Genomic DNA, 19503 nt, shown 5'->3' with positions numbered 1-19503 from the left:
AGTGTTTTAACTTTTCTCCGGGTGGTCAGTAAAATCAGCCTAATGGTGTTCACGAGGAGAACACTGGGAGGCAGCAGACGAAGTACACTATTAGTTGTCTGCTTTGTTTAATTGTTTGGCATTCAGAAGAGAAGAGCAAAACAAATAAGGGGTGAATAATGAAAAATAAACTGCTGAAGCAATACAGATCATTTTCTTTTTTTTTGCTTTAACGAACCTTTTGTAGTTTGTACATTTTTACATTGGGTTTCATCGTGATCACAACCAATTCCATAAACTTTCGATAATCATTTTTATGTTCAGAGTACTAGGCTCAGACTAGAGCTCATCCATCAATACTGGCAATCTGGCACCCATAGCTACTGGTCTTTTATTCTTGCGGTTTAGTGGTTAAAACAGTGGGCACGTGATCTACAATACAATCAATATCTGTAAATTTTTCTGCAACTAGGTATTTGGTGAGAATTCTAACTCCATGGTTTCTATAGAAACGCCTCCCTGATTCAGCCGTTCAGAAAGCTTCTCAAGCTTCTAGCTCTTAGCTCCTAAGGCCATTTTCGATGACACTGCCAGTTCTCGCGAGCTTTGGTGGATTTGACGTGACGTAGTGATCAGCTGAGATCGGGAGGGCCCCAGGAAGATGGCGGGTGGAGTGAAAGCGGGAGGGGCGGGGTACCGAGGGAAACAGTGAGGAGTTATCATCAGCGACATGGAGCATATAACCACCCCGAAGGTGAGGCGATAAAATGTACATGTGTATCTGTGCATATTTATCACAACACACGGAGGGTACATAGTTTACCTGTGAGCTCCGTGCAATACCCACTGTATGTACATAGTCTAGGGCTACACTGACAGGTGACAGCACATGTAACAGGTACCCTCGGCAGCAATGACAGCGCTTTCTATTTGTTATGATTTGTGTCACGCCTGTGAATTGTTATCTTTAGGGGTTTATAAAAGAGCTTTAGTGCATGACTAAGACCCTTTAGATAGTGCACAACTACAGATATATTTAATAATGTTAGAAACGATTGATTTCAATAACTCAAATGTAAGACATCTGTCTCTTAAAATGCCTCATTGTGTGTATGTGTTAATATCTAATTGTGTAAAAAAAAAAAAGTTAAACATTTTGTGAAATTTAACCCATTCTCTACCAAGTGTAGTTTGAAAGTAAAAGAGACACTAGTCAAATCTTGCAATGTACATCGGTGTGTTTCAGTTTTGATTATACTTTTTGTTACATTCTTTTACTTTTTAAGTCACAAGCAAAATGTGCATCCTTGCACCTGCATTGGGTTACAGCTCCTGTTAGCAGGTAAAGACTCTAAATGTGAGTGCATGCTGGATTCTGATGGTTAATTCATGTGAACCGTGCCCATTAAAAACTGAAACAATTATAACTTTTACTAAAAACATTTTTGCAAACATATTTATAATCAAAATGAAAATGCATGTATGCATTTCAAGTTTGACTAGGGTGTCCATTTAAAGAAAGAAACCAAGCACAACTTTTCATGCCTTGATTAAATTGCTTTTTTTCTTTATTAAGACATTGGATTTTTTTTTATTATTAAAGCAATGCATTAAGTAACATAAGATACTAAACTGTGTATATTTTAACACTTAAACATGTTAAGCAACATCTCTGGTTTTAACTCCTTTTTAATAAAAATTTGTAAGTTTAAATTTAGCTACCTGTCCTCATATATGGCATACTATCACAGCAGCCAATCAGAAGCGCACCTATAGTTCAAGTGTTAAACGCTTAGTTTTGCATAAACAATAGTGCAGTAAGAAAATATGTAACCCATTAGAGCACTTTCTTATTGCAATTTTTTAAATATCCCTTTAACAGGGAATATAATCGGAACAAGAGTGCCAATAACACTGTATGCCATATTATTCAAAAGAGTCACACTTTTTTTCACTTGCATATCTATTGACCAATTCTTAGAAATTGTATTAATCAGATAAAGACATATCAGATACACAAATGCTTCCTTTTAAAATTATAAATTCAAGTAAAAGTATATTGAAAAATGTTAACAAAAAAATTTGAGGTACTGGATCGTTTTAAAGTTGTTACTTTTAAAATGTTGTGATTGCTTCACCAATATCCTAACAAACCTATCAATGTGTTTTTAAACAAAATATGTATTTTTAAGTGATAAGATGTGCTTTCATTATTTTGACATTTAAGTCACTGGTATTTATGGATCTTTGTTACACCATGAAAGGATACAATATGGATGGTTGGTAATTCTATTGGCATGTGCACTACATTGACTATCATTAAACTGTACTTAATTCATTAGTTTTCTTTTTATTACGGAGCACCCAGTGTGGACATCTCTCTAAATTATTCAGCATGGACTTTTGGTATTTTCTTCACAGTATCGTTTATATACTATGATTTATTCCACTAGTGACTGGCTCTGTGATTTTAGGGAGACTGGGGAAGCCCGGTCTAGGGGAATGTTTTTTTATGAGTGGCATATTCCAGAGTATTATTTTATATTTTTTGTGATATATGTATAATAAAAGTATCTTTTTACATTGGATACAGTGTGGTGGGGGGGCTTTAATTTACTTTATCAATTTAAATGGCACACTAGTGCCAGTAACACTGTATGCCAGATTATCCAAAAGGAGTTACTCTTTTTTTCACTTGTATATCAGTTGACCAATTCTTATAAATTGTATTACTTACTTAAAAACATATTGGATGTACAAATGCTTCATTTTAAAGTTACAAGGTACAAGTGAAAGTATATTGAAAAATGTTAACACAAAATTATTTGTAATGAGGCCCAAGATTATGTTTGAATAAATAAAGATGCTCTAGTAATTTTAATTTATTTTCTTTAGATACTTTTTAATATTTTGTGATCGCTTCACGAATATCATAACAAACTTATGAAAAAAATGTGTTTTAAAAAAAAATATGAATTTTAAAATCAAAGTATTTGCAAATTTTTTTGATTTTTATTTTATTACTTTATAGGTGGAGAATGTGAAACTTTTAGATCGATACATAAATAAGAAACCTGCCGCTGGCACCTTATACCTGACTGCCACCCATCTGATCTATGTAGATCCTTCCCCTGGATCTCGTAAGGAAACATGGGTATGAACATTAAAAGACGTTCTGCTTATAGCTTTAGTTTGTAAGGTCTCTTATCAAAGCTCTTTCCAAATTACCTAAATATGAAGTGTGCACGAATTACACACCTTGGAGATATTGCGGTTTAATTATTATTTTTAATAAAGGTGTGGAATACAGAATATATTGCTAATGTTTTCATTAACATCTCTCCTCTTGCACCTTTTTGGAGCATGACATTTCTATATTTGATAAACTACTAATTATGCAAATTTATATCATAACAATCTGAAAAAAAGTTGTAGAAACTAAAGCATTGTATAAATGCACTGCTTACCGTTTGTAACAACCTTTGTATTGTCAGATCCCACACCACCACATTGCCTCTGTGGAAAAAATGCCTCTAACTACTACAGGGTGTCCACTCCTTATTCATTGCAAGAATTTCCGGGTGGCTCATTTCATTATCATGCGTGAAAGGGATTGCCATGATGTGTACACCTCATTGCTGAAGCTCTCACAGCCAGGTACTATAAAAATCTGAATTTGCTTTCTAAGATGTGTTATGTAAAATGTGAGTACAAAACTTTATTAAACCCTAGGTGCATTGTAATATTCAATGTGTCCATATTGTTGGTGGTGCTAGATATGCCAAGGATTCTACTCTAATGATTCTATAAAGATTGTCCCTGTCTTTTCTATCTAGAGAGCTGAAGGATAATGATTTTGTCCAAATTCTTTCATGGACCAACAGTTATCCAGTGACTCAGCAACTTGTAAATTAATTTTTTTTAATGCAAATGTTTTTCTTTGTAAGAATTTGTACCCAGGACATACTTGAAAACAAGAGAAATCTCAATGTATCGTTCCTGGTAAAATATTTTATAAATAAAAAATAAATGTGCTGCCAAAACACTATTGTTAATCATTTTTCTTTGGGAAGTAGTTGGCTCATAAAAGTGCAATGGCTTAGCCTAAATGTTCATAGCTTATGTTTCAAAATAAATAACTCATCACTTCTGTAATACACAGTATTTAAACATTTTTTTCCCCTTAAAGGACATTATGGAGGATAGGATTTTAATGGACTGTTTTGTGTTACACTTGAGTCTATTTTAATTTAATAAATATAAACATAAGATTTTCACAGGACATTGATTCTTACATTAATTATTGTTATAGCTTTATAGCTGACTCACATTTTATCTTGGCTTACCCTAGTAGCACTCACCGTCAAATATTAACTCTTTTTAAATCAGTCGGAGAGAAACCCAAAGCCTGAAACCTTACCTTTTGCAGGCATATGTAAGACTTTTCCCCTCCCTGTGTTTCCTTCTCTTCTCTTTTTTTTTTTTTATGTGTGATCCAGACAGGATGGATAGTTACAGATTGCTTAATTGTTTTGCCATAGGAACTCACCTTTTAGACACTTTTTCTAACAGGCAAGCATACTGTATTATGCACATCATGTTTATTTCTTAAAGTGACAGTGTACTGTAAAATTGTTATACCCCCTTAATAAGTTTCCAATGAATTGTTATACCAGCTGCAGAGTATATGTGTCTGTGTTTTTTTTTATTATTGTTTTTCAAAATACACACAAAAAGGAAAAGAATATAAATAAAAAAAGAAGGTAGAAAACAAACAAATTATTCAAAAAAGAAACACACATAATTATATTACCAAAATCACCATTTAACATCTAAGAGCAGATATAGAATACATTCAGCATTTATAACTTAAACACCTGAATCCATAGCATTTTTATGTTGTCCAATACTTCCAGCTCTCCTCACATCTCAAATTACTTTCCATTGTTTTAATCAATTCTTAAATTTTTGGACTATCACTTTTTTCCCCATTATCGCACAATTAGTGCTTTAGCACTACTAAACATAATTTGAAGAAGGTGTTGTTTTATTTTTCCATATTTTATTACAAGATTGGTTTAAAATTGCCAAAAAAAATCTTTTTAAAGAGTTATTAACTACTGTATATATCTTCTTTCACCTTTCCATAGAAAATGCTTCATTGGCATGTCCATAAAATATGTTCTGAAGTAGATACCATTCCCCATTCTCTCCAACAAACTCGGAAGGATTAGGATACATTTTTTCCTTTCTATCTGTTTTGAGTCTAGTACTATCTTGTCAATATTTTGTTCTATTGTCTTTGTAGATGATTTTGCCATTTTTATAAAAAAAAAATCCCCCTCATTTGGCTTTATCCAATTCTACTCATAGTTCTTTCTCCCATCATATCCCAACACATTCTGGTTAGAGCTGCAACAACTAATCGTCATAATCGATAATAATCGATTATGAAAATAGTTGTCAACGAATCTCATAATCGATTAATCGATTAATCGGTTTTTCAACCTTTATAAGTATATATTCGTTATTTTTAGAGCGGACTAGATATTTCCCCTAACCTTATAGCTGGTTATTTACCATTGCATATAGATATTCAAGATATGTTTATGTTAGAATGAAGTCAAGGGTTACTTTGAGAGGCCCCTTGCCAAGGTAGAAAACACTTAGCATTGGTGAAGATCTAACAGAGATAAATATCCCACTCAAGCACCTCAACACCATCTGAGTGCCTCTTCTCTGCTGCAGGAAATATAGCTGCAAACAGAGAACCAGCCTTAGCCAGAAGCATGTGGACATGTTGATATTTTTGCATTTCAATGCAAAGTTTCTGAAAGAGTGAATAACAGAATGTTATTAACAGTGATAGCCTAACTCTTTCTAGTTCTACCTCTTTTCAAACAGTTTGTGGTTTTGTTTTGTTTAATTATAAAACTGTGCTCTGCTGCTTAAAAATTGAAGAAACAGTTGTGTTAATGTAAAGTTTTAGTCTGAAGTTTATATTTGTAACACTCATTATGTGGATTTTATTTAAAACATAGAAAACTATTATTGATTCTCTTTTTATCCGATTAGTCGATTAATCGAAAAAATAATCGGCCGATTAATCGATTATGAAAATAATCGTTAGTTGCAGCCCTAATTCTGGTAATTATATATATATATGTTTAGATAAGAGAGATGTAAGTTTTAGACGGCGAGTATTTCTTTGCAATATCTAAAAATTACTGCCTCTGGGGACGCTGTTCATTTTTTCGGCTGCAACGGAGTGAAATCGTTCAGCCGACTTTTGTCTATCAGGATTCCGGAGTAAGACCAGAACGTTTTTTCAAATTTGTGAATTCACTCAGCAGGACAGGTAGCAACATTGCTGAGGTGTAGAGGTTTGCCTGGGGATTAAAGGATTATGTTGCTCAGTTTCGTTGTTGACTAAAATAACTTAAAGGGGCAGTAATCATGTTTTTCTAGTTCTAAGAATAAAAAGTAAAATACATTTTTTTTTCTTCTCTCTTTTTGCCTTTCTGGACAATCATATTATGGACCAAGAGGCTTTGCTAAATGTTGCATGTAGGCTATGTTAACTCCCAGTTGGAACCGCCAATACCTTTTTTGTTCTTCATGCATTTAAAGAACTTTGTGTTACAGGGATAGACTTTTGGATCCTGAGCCATCATTGTCTAAGGCTGATGCTGTTCAGGTGTCTCCTGTATCAGATATGCCGCAGCTTTCTCCTCAAGCATCCAAATCATTATCATCTCCACATGCAGGGCCCTGCGGTTCTTCTCACGCTCCAGTAGGAGTTTCTTTGCAAGACATTGCTGCCCAGGTATCTTCTGCGGTATCCGAGGCACTGCCTGCTTTCCCCATGCTTCAGGGAAAACACAAGAGGAAATTTAAAGAGTCAGTAAGGTTTTTGATCCAGTTGTGGCTTACTAGGGTACTCTTTCTCAAAAATCTGAGGAGGAAGACATTTCGGTTTCGTTTGAGGGTGAAATCTCAGACAGTATAATTCCTTCTTTTGATGCTGAAGTTGTATCCTTCAGGTTTAAGCTGGAACACCCTTGTATGTTACTTAAGGAGGTTTTGGCTACCTTGGATGACTCCGATACTACTGTCGTAGTCAACCCTAAGAAATCTAGTAAACTAAACAAATACTTGAAAATGTTTCCCATAGCTGACTCCATTAAGTATTCGTGACAGAATGTTCCTAAAGTGGAAGGAGCGATCTTCACTTTGGCCAAGAGAACCACTATTTTCATAAAGGATAGCTGTTATTTTAAGGATCCAATGGCTAAGAAGTTGGAGGCCTTGCTAAAAAAAGATTAATGTTCACCAGGGTCTCCAATGGCAGCCTGAGGTGTGTATTGCCACTGTCACCAGTGCGGCAGCCTACTGGTTTGATGCGTTTTCTGATTCCATTCAAGCAGATACCCCTCTAAAGGAGATCCAGGACAGGATTAAGGCTCTTAAGTTGTCCAATTCCTTTATCACTGATGCTTCCTTACAAGTCATTAAATTGGGAGCAAAAATGTCTGGTTTAACTGTACTAGCTCGCTGAGCCTTATGGCTAAAATTCTGGTCTGCGGATGTTTCATCTTAGTCCAAACTTTTGGCGATCCCTTACAAGGGTAAGACCTTGTTTGGAGCTGGCTTGGCTGAAATCATTTTAGATATTACTGATGGAAAGGGATCTTTTCTATCTCTTTCAAGATAAGAGGAATAAGCAGAAAGGACGTCAGTGTAATATTCGTTCTGTTCATAACTTCAGAGTCAAGCTTTCCCCTCCCTCTTCCAAGCAGGAACAGTCCAAAACTTCTTGGAAGCCCAATCAGACTTGGAACAATGGGAAGCAATCTAAGAAATCTGCAGCTGATTCCAAGTCAGCATGAAGGGTCGGCCTCCGATCCGGGATCAGATCCAGTAGGGGGCAGACTTTCTCAATTTGCTCAAGCTTGGATACGGGATGTCCTGGATCCCTGGGCGCTGGACATTGTATCCCGGGGTTACAAGTTAGTATTCAAGACTGTTCCTCCTCTCAAGATTATCTATAGACCAGATAAAGAGGCGTTCTTGAAATGTATTCCGGATCTTTCCGCACTGGGAGTGATAGTTCCAATTCAGGAACAGGGTCTGGGATTCTACTCCTATCTGTTTGTGGTTCCCAAAAAAGAGGGAACTTTCAGACCTATTCTAGACCTGAAATATTTAAAGTTCCTCAGAGTACTGTCCAAGATGGAAACTATACGTTCCATCAAGAGGGGTCAGTTCATGATGACCATAGACCTTAAGGATGCGTATCTTCATGTTATCATTTACAGGAATCATCACAAATTTGTGAGATTCGCCTTTATGGACAATCACTTTCAGTTTGTAGCTCTTCCGTTTGGCCTTGCCACAGCTCCCAGAATTTTCTCAGATTCTGGTGGCTCTACTGGCAGTGATCCGGTCTTGGGGCATTGCAGTGGCGCCCTATCTGGACGACATTCTGGTTCAGGCGCTGTCTTTTCAACAAGCAAGCTCTCATACGGAGATCTTGTTGTCTTCTTCGATCCCACGGATGGAAGGTGAATCTGGGAAAAAGTTCTCTGGTCCCAGTTACAAGGGTAGTGTTCTTAGGGACCATAATAAATTCCCTATCGATGAAGATATTTGACAGAGGTCAGAAAATCCAAGATTTACGACTCTTGCCTTGCCCTTCAGTCCTCTCCTCGGCCGTCAGTGGCTCAATGTATGGAGGTAATTGGTCTGATGGTAGCTTCCATTGACATCTTCCCATTCACTTGGTTCCGTCTGAGCTCTGCAATTATGCATGCTAAGACAATGGAACGGGGTCTATGCGGATCTGTCTCAACAAATGGACCTGGATCATGTGACAAGAGACTCTCTTCCGTGGTGGTTGTCCTATGAACACCTCTCCCAGGGAACTTGCTTCCGTCGTCCTTCCTGGGTGAATGTGACCATGGATGCCAGTCTGCTGGGCTGGGGAGCAGTCTGGGACTCTTTGAAGGCTCAGGGTCTATGGACTCGGGAGGAGTCAGGTCTTCCCATAAACATCCTAAAGCTGAGAGCGATCTTCAATGCTTTGCTGGCCTGGCCTCAGTTGGCCTTAGCCCGGTTTATCAGGACAACATAACATCGGTGGCTTACATCAACCACCAAGGAGGAACTCTGAGTTCCTTGGCCATGACAGAGGTGGCTCGAATTATTCAGTGGGCGGAGACCCACAACTGCTGTGATCCACATTCCAGGGGTGGACAATTGGGAAGCAGATTTTCTGAGTAGACCGACTTTTCATCCCGGGGAGTGGGTACTCCATCTGGAGGTGTTTGCCAGCTTGACCCTCAAATGGGGGAGGCTGGAGCTGGATCTCATGGCATCTTGGCAGAATGCAAAGCTCCCAAGCTACAGTTCGAGGTTGAGGGATCCACAGGCTGTCCTGATAGATGCCCTGGCGGTCCCTTGGAATTTCAGTCTAGCATACCTGTTTCCTCCGTTCGCTCTCCTGCCACGAGTCATTGCTCGGACCAAGCAGGAGAGGGTGTCAGTGATTCTCATTGCACCGGCGTGGCCTTGCAGGATTTGGTATACAGACCTAGTGGAAATGTTATCTCTTCCACCTTAGAGACTTCCACTGAGGAAAGACCTTCTACTTCAGGTTCCCTTCCTTCATCCAAATCTCTGAAGCTGACTGCTTGGAGATTGAAAGCTTAATTTTATCTAAGCGTGGGTTTTCCGAGTCAGTCATTGAGACTTTGAGCCAGGCTCGCAAGCCTGTGACAAGAAGGATTTACCATAAGATATGGCGTAAATATCTGTATTGATGTGAATCCAGAGGTTACTTTTGAAGTAGAATCAGGATTCTTAGGATTTTGTCCTTTCTCCAGCAAGGTCTGGAGAAGGGTTTGTCAGCGAGTACCCTGAAGGGTCAGATCTCTGCATTGTCTATTTTATTGCATAAGCGTCTGGCGGACGTACCAGACGTACAATCTTTCTGTCAGGCCTTGGTCAGAATCAGGCCTGTGTTTAAATCTGTTACTCCTCCATGGAGTCTTAACCTTGTTCTTCAAGTTTTACATCAGGCTCCGTTTGAGCCTATGCATTCCTTAGATATTAAGTGGTTATCTTGGAAGGTTTTGTTTCTTGTTGCTATATCTTCTGCTCGGAGAGTCTCAGAACTCTCTGCATTGCAGTGTCATTCCCCTTATCTTATCTTTCATGCTGATAAGGTGGTTCTTCGTACTGGGTTAGGTTTCCTTCCTAGTTGTTTTGGACAGGAATATTAATCAGGATATCGTTGTTCCTTCTCTATGTCCTAATCCTTCTTATAAGGAGCGCTTGCTACACAACCTAGATGTTGTGCGCACACTGAAATTTTACTTGCAGGCGACTAAGAAATTTTGCAACTCTTGCTTTGTTTGTTTGTTTGTTTCTCTGGGAAACGAAAGGGTCAGAAAGCTATGGCTACTTCTTGGCTGAAGAGTTTAATTTGTTTGGCTTATGAGACTACTGGACAGCATCCTCCTGAGAGAATCACAGCTCATTCCACGAGGGCTGTTTCCTCTTCCTGGGCGTTCAAAAATAGAGCTTCTGTGTAACAGATTTGCAAGGCTGCAACTTGGTCCTCTCTGATTACTTTTTCGAAAATTGTATAATTTTCCTCGGCTGAGGCTTCTTTTGGGAGAGAGGTTCTTCAAGCAGTGGTGCCTTCTGTTTAGGTATTCCTGTCTTGCCTTCCCTTATCATCTGTGTCCTCTAGCTTGGGTATTGATTCCCAACAGTAATTAATGATCCGTGGACTCACCGTGTCTTAAGAAAGAAAACAAAATGTATGTTTACCTGATAAATTTATTGACACAGAGTTCACGGCCCTCCCTGTTTTTACAGACAGTTTTTTGTTATATAATCCTCAGGCACCTCTGCACCTTGTGTTATTTCCGTTCTCTCCTTTTCCTTCGGTCGAATGACTGGAGTTTGTGTGAAGGGAAGTGATACTTAACAGCTTTGCTGTGGTGCTTTTTGCTTCCTCCTGCTGGCCAGGAGTGATATTTCCAACAGTAATTGATGATCAGTGGGCTCACTGTGTCAAGAAATAAATAAATTTATCAGGTAAACATAAATTTTGTTTTTCTTTATCTGCTAAAGAGAATATTATAATATTTTTAGGATATTTTTCTCCTTTAATCTGTCCATTAACCCCTTAAGGACTGGGCACTTCAGGCAAAAACTTCCCCAAAAGACCAGAGCATTTTTAGCATTTTTGCCATCACTACATTTAAACAGAAATAGAGCCTTTTTTATATTTACCTATCAAAACTATATATATATATATTTATTTATTTTTTTAGTAGACAGCCCAAAGTATTAATTTAGGCCCATTTAGATATATTTCATGCCACCATTTCACCACCAAATGCGATCAAATAAAAAAAAAAAAAGATAACGTTTTCACAATTTTAGGTTTCTCACTGAAATGATCTACAAACAGCTTGTGCATTCATGGCACAAATGGTTGTAAATGCTTCTCAGGGATGCGCACCACACTTGTATTATGCTCAGCAGTGAAGGGGTTAATTAGGTAGCTTGTAGGGTTAATTTTAGCTTTAGTGTAGAGATCAGCCTCCCACCTGACACACCCCACTCCCTGAACCATCTCAAACAGCTCCCTTCCCTCCCCCACCCCCAAAGGTCACCCCATCTTAATTACTGGCAGAAAGTCTGCCAGTAGAAAAATAAAAGGGTGTTTTTTTTTTTTTTTTTTTTAATTTTATACTTTTTGCAGGTTAGTATCCCCCCCCAACAGCTCTCTAACCCTCTAACCTATAGGCGGCCATCTCGGGTACTGGCCGCTTTTACTCAGTTTGCAGCAAAATAGGCAGGTTTTTTTTTTTTTTCATATAATACTTGTTTTTCTGTTGTGTAGCTGCCCCCCCCCCCCTAATACCCAGATCCCTTTTTTTTTTATTTTTTTTTATTCAAATTACCCCACATATGATCCCCTCATTGCCCCTCCTTCCCCCTCAATCACGCAGCTGGATTATTTTTTTCCTCAAGTAGCGTGGCCAAGCGGTCGACCCCACTCATGCCCACCTCCTCCAGCGATGGGCCACCCTCCCGCCTCCCTTCGTACGCTTCCCCCAACGATCGGTCCCACCGCTATCCGTTGCAGAGAGGGCCACAGAGTGGCCCTCTCTGCTTCGGTAACTCTGCAACTCTATTTCTGCAGTGCCCCACTCTTGAGGCATGCAGAAATAGTGCAATCTCGCAATTTTGAGTGAGATTGCGGCAGAGAGAAGCCCAGGACTGCAGCGACGTAAGGGCATAACGACCAGCGTTGTACAGGGTGTTTTCAGTAATAGATAGGAGAGGTGACAGGATTGAAGATGAGATTCTATATTTTCTAATAATCTCAATCCACTAACAAGGTTTCCTTAAAGGGACAGTCAAGTCAAACTTAAACTTTAATTATTAAATAGAGCACACAATTGTAAACAACTTTCCAATTCACTTCCATTATCTAAATCTGCATTATTTTTTTTATTTTATTTTTTAAAAGAAAAAACAATGTTAAAACACGAATGGAGTCACAATATCTCCCATTTTACATAGTTGTGAAGACAATAATATATAACAAGTGGAAAAAGCATCACTGTTTAGTTTAGAATATCATATACAATAGTAAAATAGTCGAACAAGTATATAGAAACTATGTTCTATAATATTGATAAGAATATAGAGTTTAACATGAATTGCATAAGAGGAAGAAAAAAAAAAGAGAAAAGAAGAAAGGGAAAGAAAAGAAGTTGCTAAGAGTATTGTGGTCCTGTCCAGGTTGAAAAATATAAGGTATATATAATTTACGAAGATATTGAGGGTACCCAACAAGGTTTAAATCTATCTATCCATCCACTCTGCCCAGATCAATTCAAACAATGTAAAACTATGCATGGCTTGAAAAGAACTTGTTTTTTCTATACTAAATATATAATTCATGACATCAATTACTAAGTTCTTGAATGGGGGATTGACTTGTCTCCAAGTGCGAGAAATAGACCGTTAATATGCATTTTGTGATTGGCTTATGACTGTCACATGATGCAGTGGGAGGGAAAAAAGAACTAAGTTTAAAGTTTGCCAGAAATCTATTACTCATTGAAAATAAAAACTAAGTGCTTTTGTATTGTCTTTATTATGCATTTACTGAGTATGATATTCTCCTGTGTTTAGTGGTCTTTTAATTATGGGAATTTTACAAATGTTCTTACTTACATCTTGGCTCCAACGAGCATTGTGAACTTATTTTGAACCTGTAGAAAAGCATTTTCAATCTGCACCCATAATTTATCTTTAATAATTAAGTGCAGTGCCAATATATAATTATTTGCATAGCTGTAGCTTGCTTATATTTCAATATATTTGGAAGACTCAAACCCTTGTCCTTTCTACGGCACATAACCTCTCTACTAATTCTTGAGTGAATTTTTGCCCAAATATAATTACTTAAACTTTTGAAGATTTTATAATGTATTCCTTGGGAAATAAAATAGGTAAAGATTGCATTACATGTAATAGTTGTTGAAAGATATTCATATGTACGGTATTCTCCCAATCCAAAAATATTTTTTTTCAAAACCATATAGATACAGTATATCTTTTAGCATATTCTTTTTAATCCTACTATAATTATTCTCAAACATAAGGGCAGTTTGTTGTGATAAAAAGATCCCAAGATATTTCAACAAGCAGGCCTCTTTAAATGGGATTGTCTTTATCTTAATTTTAAGATCATTAAGAAATTAATCCCAATAAAAAATGACCCAATTAACACCAGCAGTCATATCCTTGAATTCTGTTTCTAGTCAGAAATATATATAAACTATTTTTATATGTATTGGCATTTACTACCTCCTTAGGTAATGAGTTCCACAGTTTGATTCCTTTTACAGTGAAAAAACATTTACGTTGCTGGAGATTAAATCGCCTTTCCTTCAGCCTTAAATTGTGACCTTTTGTCACCCACAATTTTCTTGGAATAAACAGAGCTTTCTCCATCTCTGTATATGGGAATTAAATATATTTATATCAAGTAATCATGTCGCCTCTCAAGCACCTTTTTTTTCTTCTAGGGAAAACAGACAGAGTTTGGCTAGCCTCTCCTCATAGCTTACATTCTTCAATACCCTTATTAGTTTTGTGGCCCTTCTCTGAACTTTTTCTAAGTCTGCAATGTCTTTTTTAAAATAAAAAAAAAAAAAAAAAAAAAAAGATTGGTCCTCAGAACTGTGCTCCATAATCAAGGTGAGGTCTTACCAGGGAGTTATATAGTGACAGAATTATGCTTTCTTCCCTTGCATCAATGCCTCCCTTAATGCATGTTAGCATCTTATTAGCCTTAGAACCCACTGCCCTGCTGTGTGCACCCATTTTAGCTTGTTTTCTATTACTACTCCCAGATCCATTTCCATCTATGTTCTGCTAAGTCTAGTTCCATTTAAATAATAGGTTTTCATCTAATTTTTACTTTGAAAATGTAGAACCTAACAAATTCCAGTATTAAAGCTAATTTTCCATTTACCTGCCCATTCTTCTAATTTTTGTAGATTTATTTATCCATGAGCTAACATCACATCAACTGATTCCCCTTTTATCTCTATTTTTACTTACTTCCCCGTAGAATCTAATTAAATTAGTTTTACATTAACTATTTCTCATAAAACCATGCTGATTTGAACTCCATAGTCTTGTTTACATGAATATACTCATCTATATAATAACTTCAAGCTTCTTACCCACTATTGTCTGGTCTATAGCTTCTTGGATCAGCCCTGCTCCCCTTTTTTTTTTTTTTAACAATGGCACCACATTAGCTTTATGCCAGTCCTGGGGTACTATGTCTGAGGATAATGAGTCTTGAAATATTAAGAGTAGAGGTTTGGCTCTAACAGTGCTAAATTCCAGTAAAACCCTTGGATGTATTCCATCTGGGCCTTGACTTTTATTTACCTTAATATTAATATTTTTTTCTTGATATCCTCTAATCATCTTTAATCCATGGTCTATTGTAATTTAAAAGCAACCTTGATTAAATAAACTTCTATTTCCATCTGGCCGCCACATCAGCTGATCCTTGACATCCCTTCAGTGGAAATGGATCTTCCCTGTGTTTGTATGTTGCTCCTGTGAGATCTTATAATGACCGGCTCTAGGCCACATGCTTCGTGGCGTTTCTTCCTCACAGTTCTCTGTCGACGACTATGTCTCTATCCCCAACTAACGCACATGCCTTGTCGGAAATTGGCTATAAACTGCTTCCATGCTTGGCCCAATTTCAAAGTCTTGTGTTCTGGAGGTCAGGCAGGGATGAGTAACCTCCTTGGGCTAAGCAATTAGATCCGAGCACAGTACAGAGCTCAAAGGAGCATAGTAAGTCTGCTGCCGCCATTATCCAGCAGCAGACTCCTCGCCTGATTTTTGGAGGAGTTTCTTTTTGTATATAAAATAGCTGGTTTTGTTCTTTGAAACCACAACTAATAAAAATGGATTGAGCTTGCAGGAAAATCAGATATCCTTTATTGTATCACTTTCTGTAGTCGCACATGTTTCTTTATATTATCTCTGCCTGTATACAAAAGCCCAATGCTTATGGGCCGGTTATCTAAACTTTCCCGGTTCTGACGTGGTTTTTCACGCTGACCTTTGCAGGGGCTGCCCTGCCGGAATTATTTTAAAAAAATGGTCAGTCCCCACGAGTGGCGAGATGTCGCCTATAAAAAGTAATAGAGCTTGCTGGAAAGGGGAACTCTGCTGTGTAGAGCAAAGTTAGCAATGAGCAGGGGGTGCACTTTAAAAAATAAAATCCGGCATCAAAAAATGATGCTGCTTTCTGCTGTAGCATCTTGCAATCGCCTCTATTTCCGTATACATATGTTTTTCTACTAGGGTATTATGTATTTCGCCTATTTTGTCTCCACCTCGCATCCAGGCGCACTCCTGATCTCGGCAAATGTACGCATGCGCAATTCTATGCAGAATCGTCACAAAAATTTAGAAAGAACAGCTGTAATGTTGCTAATGGCTAAAAACAAAAAAAATATGACTGAAAGTCTGGTTTATTTCCAAGGTTTTTTTTTAGACGCTGCTTTCCGTATGCTTCAAGTTTACCAACACTTTAACAATAACATTTTTTTTCCTGCATATTTTATGTCTGAATGGTTTAATTATTCATATTGTATGAATTTTAATTATATTTTTATTGTGCACTTTTGTAATGTATGCATCTCCTTCCCATACGAAAATTAAGCATATGCATTAGCGAGACACACTGTTTTTAGGGTAAAAAGTGACTTTAAATAATTCCACCATGTAAATAAATAATAAAGTACTGGTAAACATTCTTAAATAATGTAACCAGCCCAGTGACCTTTAGATAATTGGACCCTTGGAGAGAACAATTGAAAATTAGCATTTTATTACTTTTCTCTCCTACCTCCTCCTGTGAGAATAATTCTGCTAGCTATGGCTAAATTACTTTTCTTTAGCCTATACTTAAATTGGATAATAAACACCTTGAGATTTGTTTATAAAATGTTTAGTTATGCCTAATGAAACAATGCAATATCTTTTCATTATGTATTTTGCCCCCTTTTCATGTAATTTAGCTTTAAAAATTGAGCACCCTGCTGACTTTTCAATGCTATATTTGCTAGATACAACTGGCGTTAACTGATAACAACTACTAATAAATGCTTTTCTTTCATACAGGTGGAAAGAGTCCACGATCCATTACTCATGTGAATTACCCTTCTCTACCACTAGGAGGAGGCAAAAAGTCCCAAACCCCAAGAGCTCTGTAAAACCCCTCCCACCTTATACATACTATAGTCTTTACTTTGCCTCTGCTGGAGGTGGTTGAAGAATAAAGATGTACATTTGATTCCTTAGAGAGAGGGTTTTTCAGTCTGTACTGAGGCACGGTTTCCCCTCAGAGTACAGTGCTTGTAAGAGTGATGTATTTGGGGTATGGTTTATGATTCTTAGTTTCACCTCATGGGACATTTTTCATAAAACCTCTATAATCGGTCGCAGGGACTTGTTCTTTGCCTCCCTTTATGCATCTACAATATACTCCTATTTCCATGAACTCTACTGATATGTTTCAGTACTGGATTTGCTGTTTGCTGCTTGTGTGTTAATGGGCGAGTGTTTATTGAATAGTGCTGTTGTAGTGCTTACTGCCATGATAAATTTTCCAAGGCTGCAGTTTTTTAAGCCTTTGTCTTTTCTCTCACTTTCAAAAAAGCAGAAAAGGTATTTCCTATGGATTTTCTTTCATGGTTGCCCTCAGATTTCTCAGGGACTTATGCTGCAGGCATCTGCTGTGGGATTCTGGATTTTCATACAAGTTTTCCTCTGCGATACCCGTATCTGCACTGGATAGACTCTACTGGATGCTGCATGCCTGGTAAACCTGTGAAGGGGTGTATTTACAGGTAAGTAGTTTACCTTAGCACACACATTGCCCAGAGGATATTTGTAGGTACTCAGTCAGGTACAGCATAGCCAGGGGACTCGCCCTGTTTCTCCTCTTGACACACTTTTTGCCTAATATTGCAGGCTCCTCTTTCTGAACCGATGCATAGACTGGAAATGTATTTGCTCTTTCTCCTACATTGGTGTGTCCGGTCCACGGCTTCATCCTTACTTGTGGGATATTCTCATTCCCTACAGGAAGTGGCAAAGAGAACACACAGCAGAGCTGTCCATATAGCTCCCCCTCTGGCTCCGCCCCCCAGTTATTCTCTTTGCCGCTCTGAACAAGTAGCATCTCTACGGGGGTGGTAAAGAGTATGTGGTGTTAGTTGTTGGATCATTGTCACGACCGACGCCAGTCTCTTGGGATGGGGCGCGGTCTGGGACTGCCTGAAAGCTCAGGGTCTATGGTCTCAGGAAGAATCTCTTCTCCCGATAAACATTTTGGAACTGAGAGCGATATTCAATGCGCTCCTGGCTTGGCCTCAACTAGCGGAGGCCAAATTTATAAGATTTCAGTCGGACATCATGACGACTGTAGCGTACATCAATCATCTGGGAGGAACAAAGAGTTCCCTGGCGATGAGAGAAGTATCCAAGATCATCACATGGGCGGAGGATCACTCCTGCCATCTATCTGCAATTCACATCCCAGGAGTAGACAACTGGGAGGCGGATTATCTGAGTCATCAGACTTTCCATCCGGGGGAGTGGGAACTTCACCCGGAGGTTTTTGCCCAGTTAACTCAACTATGGGGCATTCCAGATCTGGATCTGATGGCGTCACGTCAGAACCCCAAGGTTCCACGCTACGGGTCCAGGTCCAGGGATCCCAAGGCGACATTGGTAGATGCCTTAGTGGCGCCTTGGTCGTTCAATCTATTCTCCCCAGGCTAGTAGCCAGGATCAAACAGGAGAAGGCTTCAGTAATTCTAATAGCTCCTGCGTGGCCACGCAGGACTTGGTATGCAGACCTGGTGAATATGTCATCGGCTCCACCATGGAAGCTACCTTTGAGACAGGACCTTCTAGTACAAGGTCCATTCGAACATCCAAACCTAGTTTCTCTGCAACTGACTGCTTGGAGATTGAACGCTTGATTCTATCTAAGCGTGGGTTTTCGGAATCAGTTATAGATACTCTGGTTCAGGCTAGAAAGCCTGTAACCAGGAGAATTTACCATAAGATATGGCAGAAATATCTCTATTGGTACGAATCCAAGGGTTACTCATGGAGTAAAATCAGGATTCCAAGGATTCTTTCCTTTCTCCAAGAGGGATTGGAGAAAGGTCTGTTAGCTAGTTCTTTAAAAGGACAGATATCTGCTCTGTCTGTCTTGTTGCACGAAGAGTTTCTGAATTGTCTGCTTTGCAGTGTAATTCACCCTATCTGGTGTTTCATACAGATAAGGTAGTTTTACGTACCAAGCCTGGTTTTCTTCCAATAGGAATATTAACCAGGAAATAGTTGTTCCTTCTCTGTGTCCTAATCAAGTTTCTAAAAAGGAACGTTTGTTACACAATCTAGATGTGGTTCGTGCTTTAAAATTCTATCTAGAAGCAACAAAGGATTTCAGACAGACATCTTCTTTGTTTGTCGTCTATTCTGGTAAGAGAAGAGGTCAGAAAGCTACTGCTACCTCTCTTTCCTTCTGGCTAAAAAGCATCATCCGATTGGCTTATAAGACTGCTGGACGGCAGCCTCCTGAACGAATGGGCTTTCAAGAACGAGGCTTCTGTTGAACAGATCTGTATGGCAGCGACTCGGTCTTCACTGCATACATTTGCAAAATTTTACAAATTTGATACTTTTGCTTCTTCGGAGGCTATTTTTGGGAGAAAGGTTTTTCCAAGCAGTGGTGCCTTCCGTTTAGGTTACCTGACTTGTTACCTCCCTTCATCCGTGTCCTAAAGCTTTGGTATTGGTTCCCACAAGTAAGGATGAAGCCGTGGACCGGACACACCAATGAAGGAGAAAACAGAATTTATGTTTACCTGA

The 19503-nt window shown here is 38.4% G+C and overlaps 1 protein-coding gene across 1 annotated transcript in view; it reads left to right on the top strand.

The window, feature by feature from the left end:
- The first annotated feature begins 609 nt into the window (after positions 1-609).
- MTMR8 (myotubularin related protein 8) overlaps positions 610-19503 on the top strand; it is a 257972-nt gene continuing 239078 nt past the window's right edge. The window contains exons 1-3 of the mRNA XM_053699222.1: positions 610-733; positions 3011-3133; positions 3474-3636. Coding sequence (XP_053555197.1) covers positions 710-733; positions 3011-3133; positions 3474-3636 — 310 coding nt within the window. The 5' untranslated portion in view covers positions 610-709. The remainder of the gene's footprint in view (positions 734-3010; positions 3134-3473; positions 3637-19503) is intronic.

The sequence above is a fragment of the Bombina bombina genome, chromosome 1 (assembly GCF_027579735.1).
Source record: "Bombina bombina isolate aBomBom1 chromosome 1, aBomBom1.pri, whole genome shotgun sequence".
NCBI lineage: Eukaryota > Metazoa > Chordata > Amphibia > Anura > Bombinatoridae > Bombina > Bombina bombina.
The sequence above is the reverse complement of the archived record's forward strand: the minus strand, read 5'-3'. Positions and strand labels throughout refer to the sequence as shown.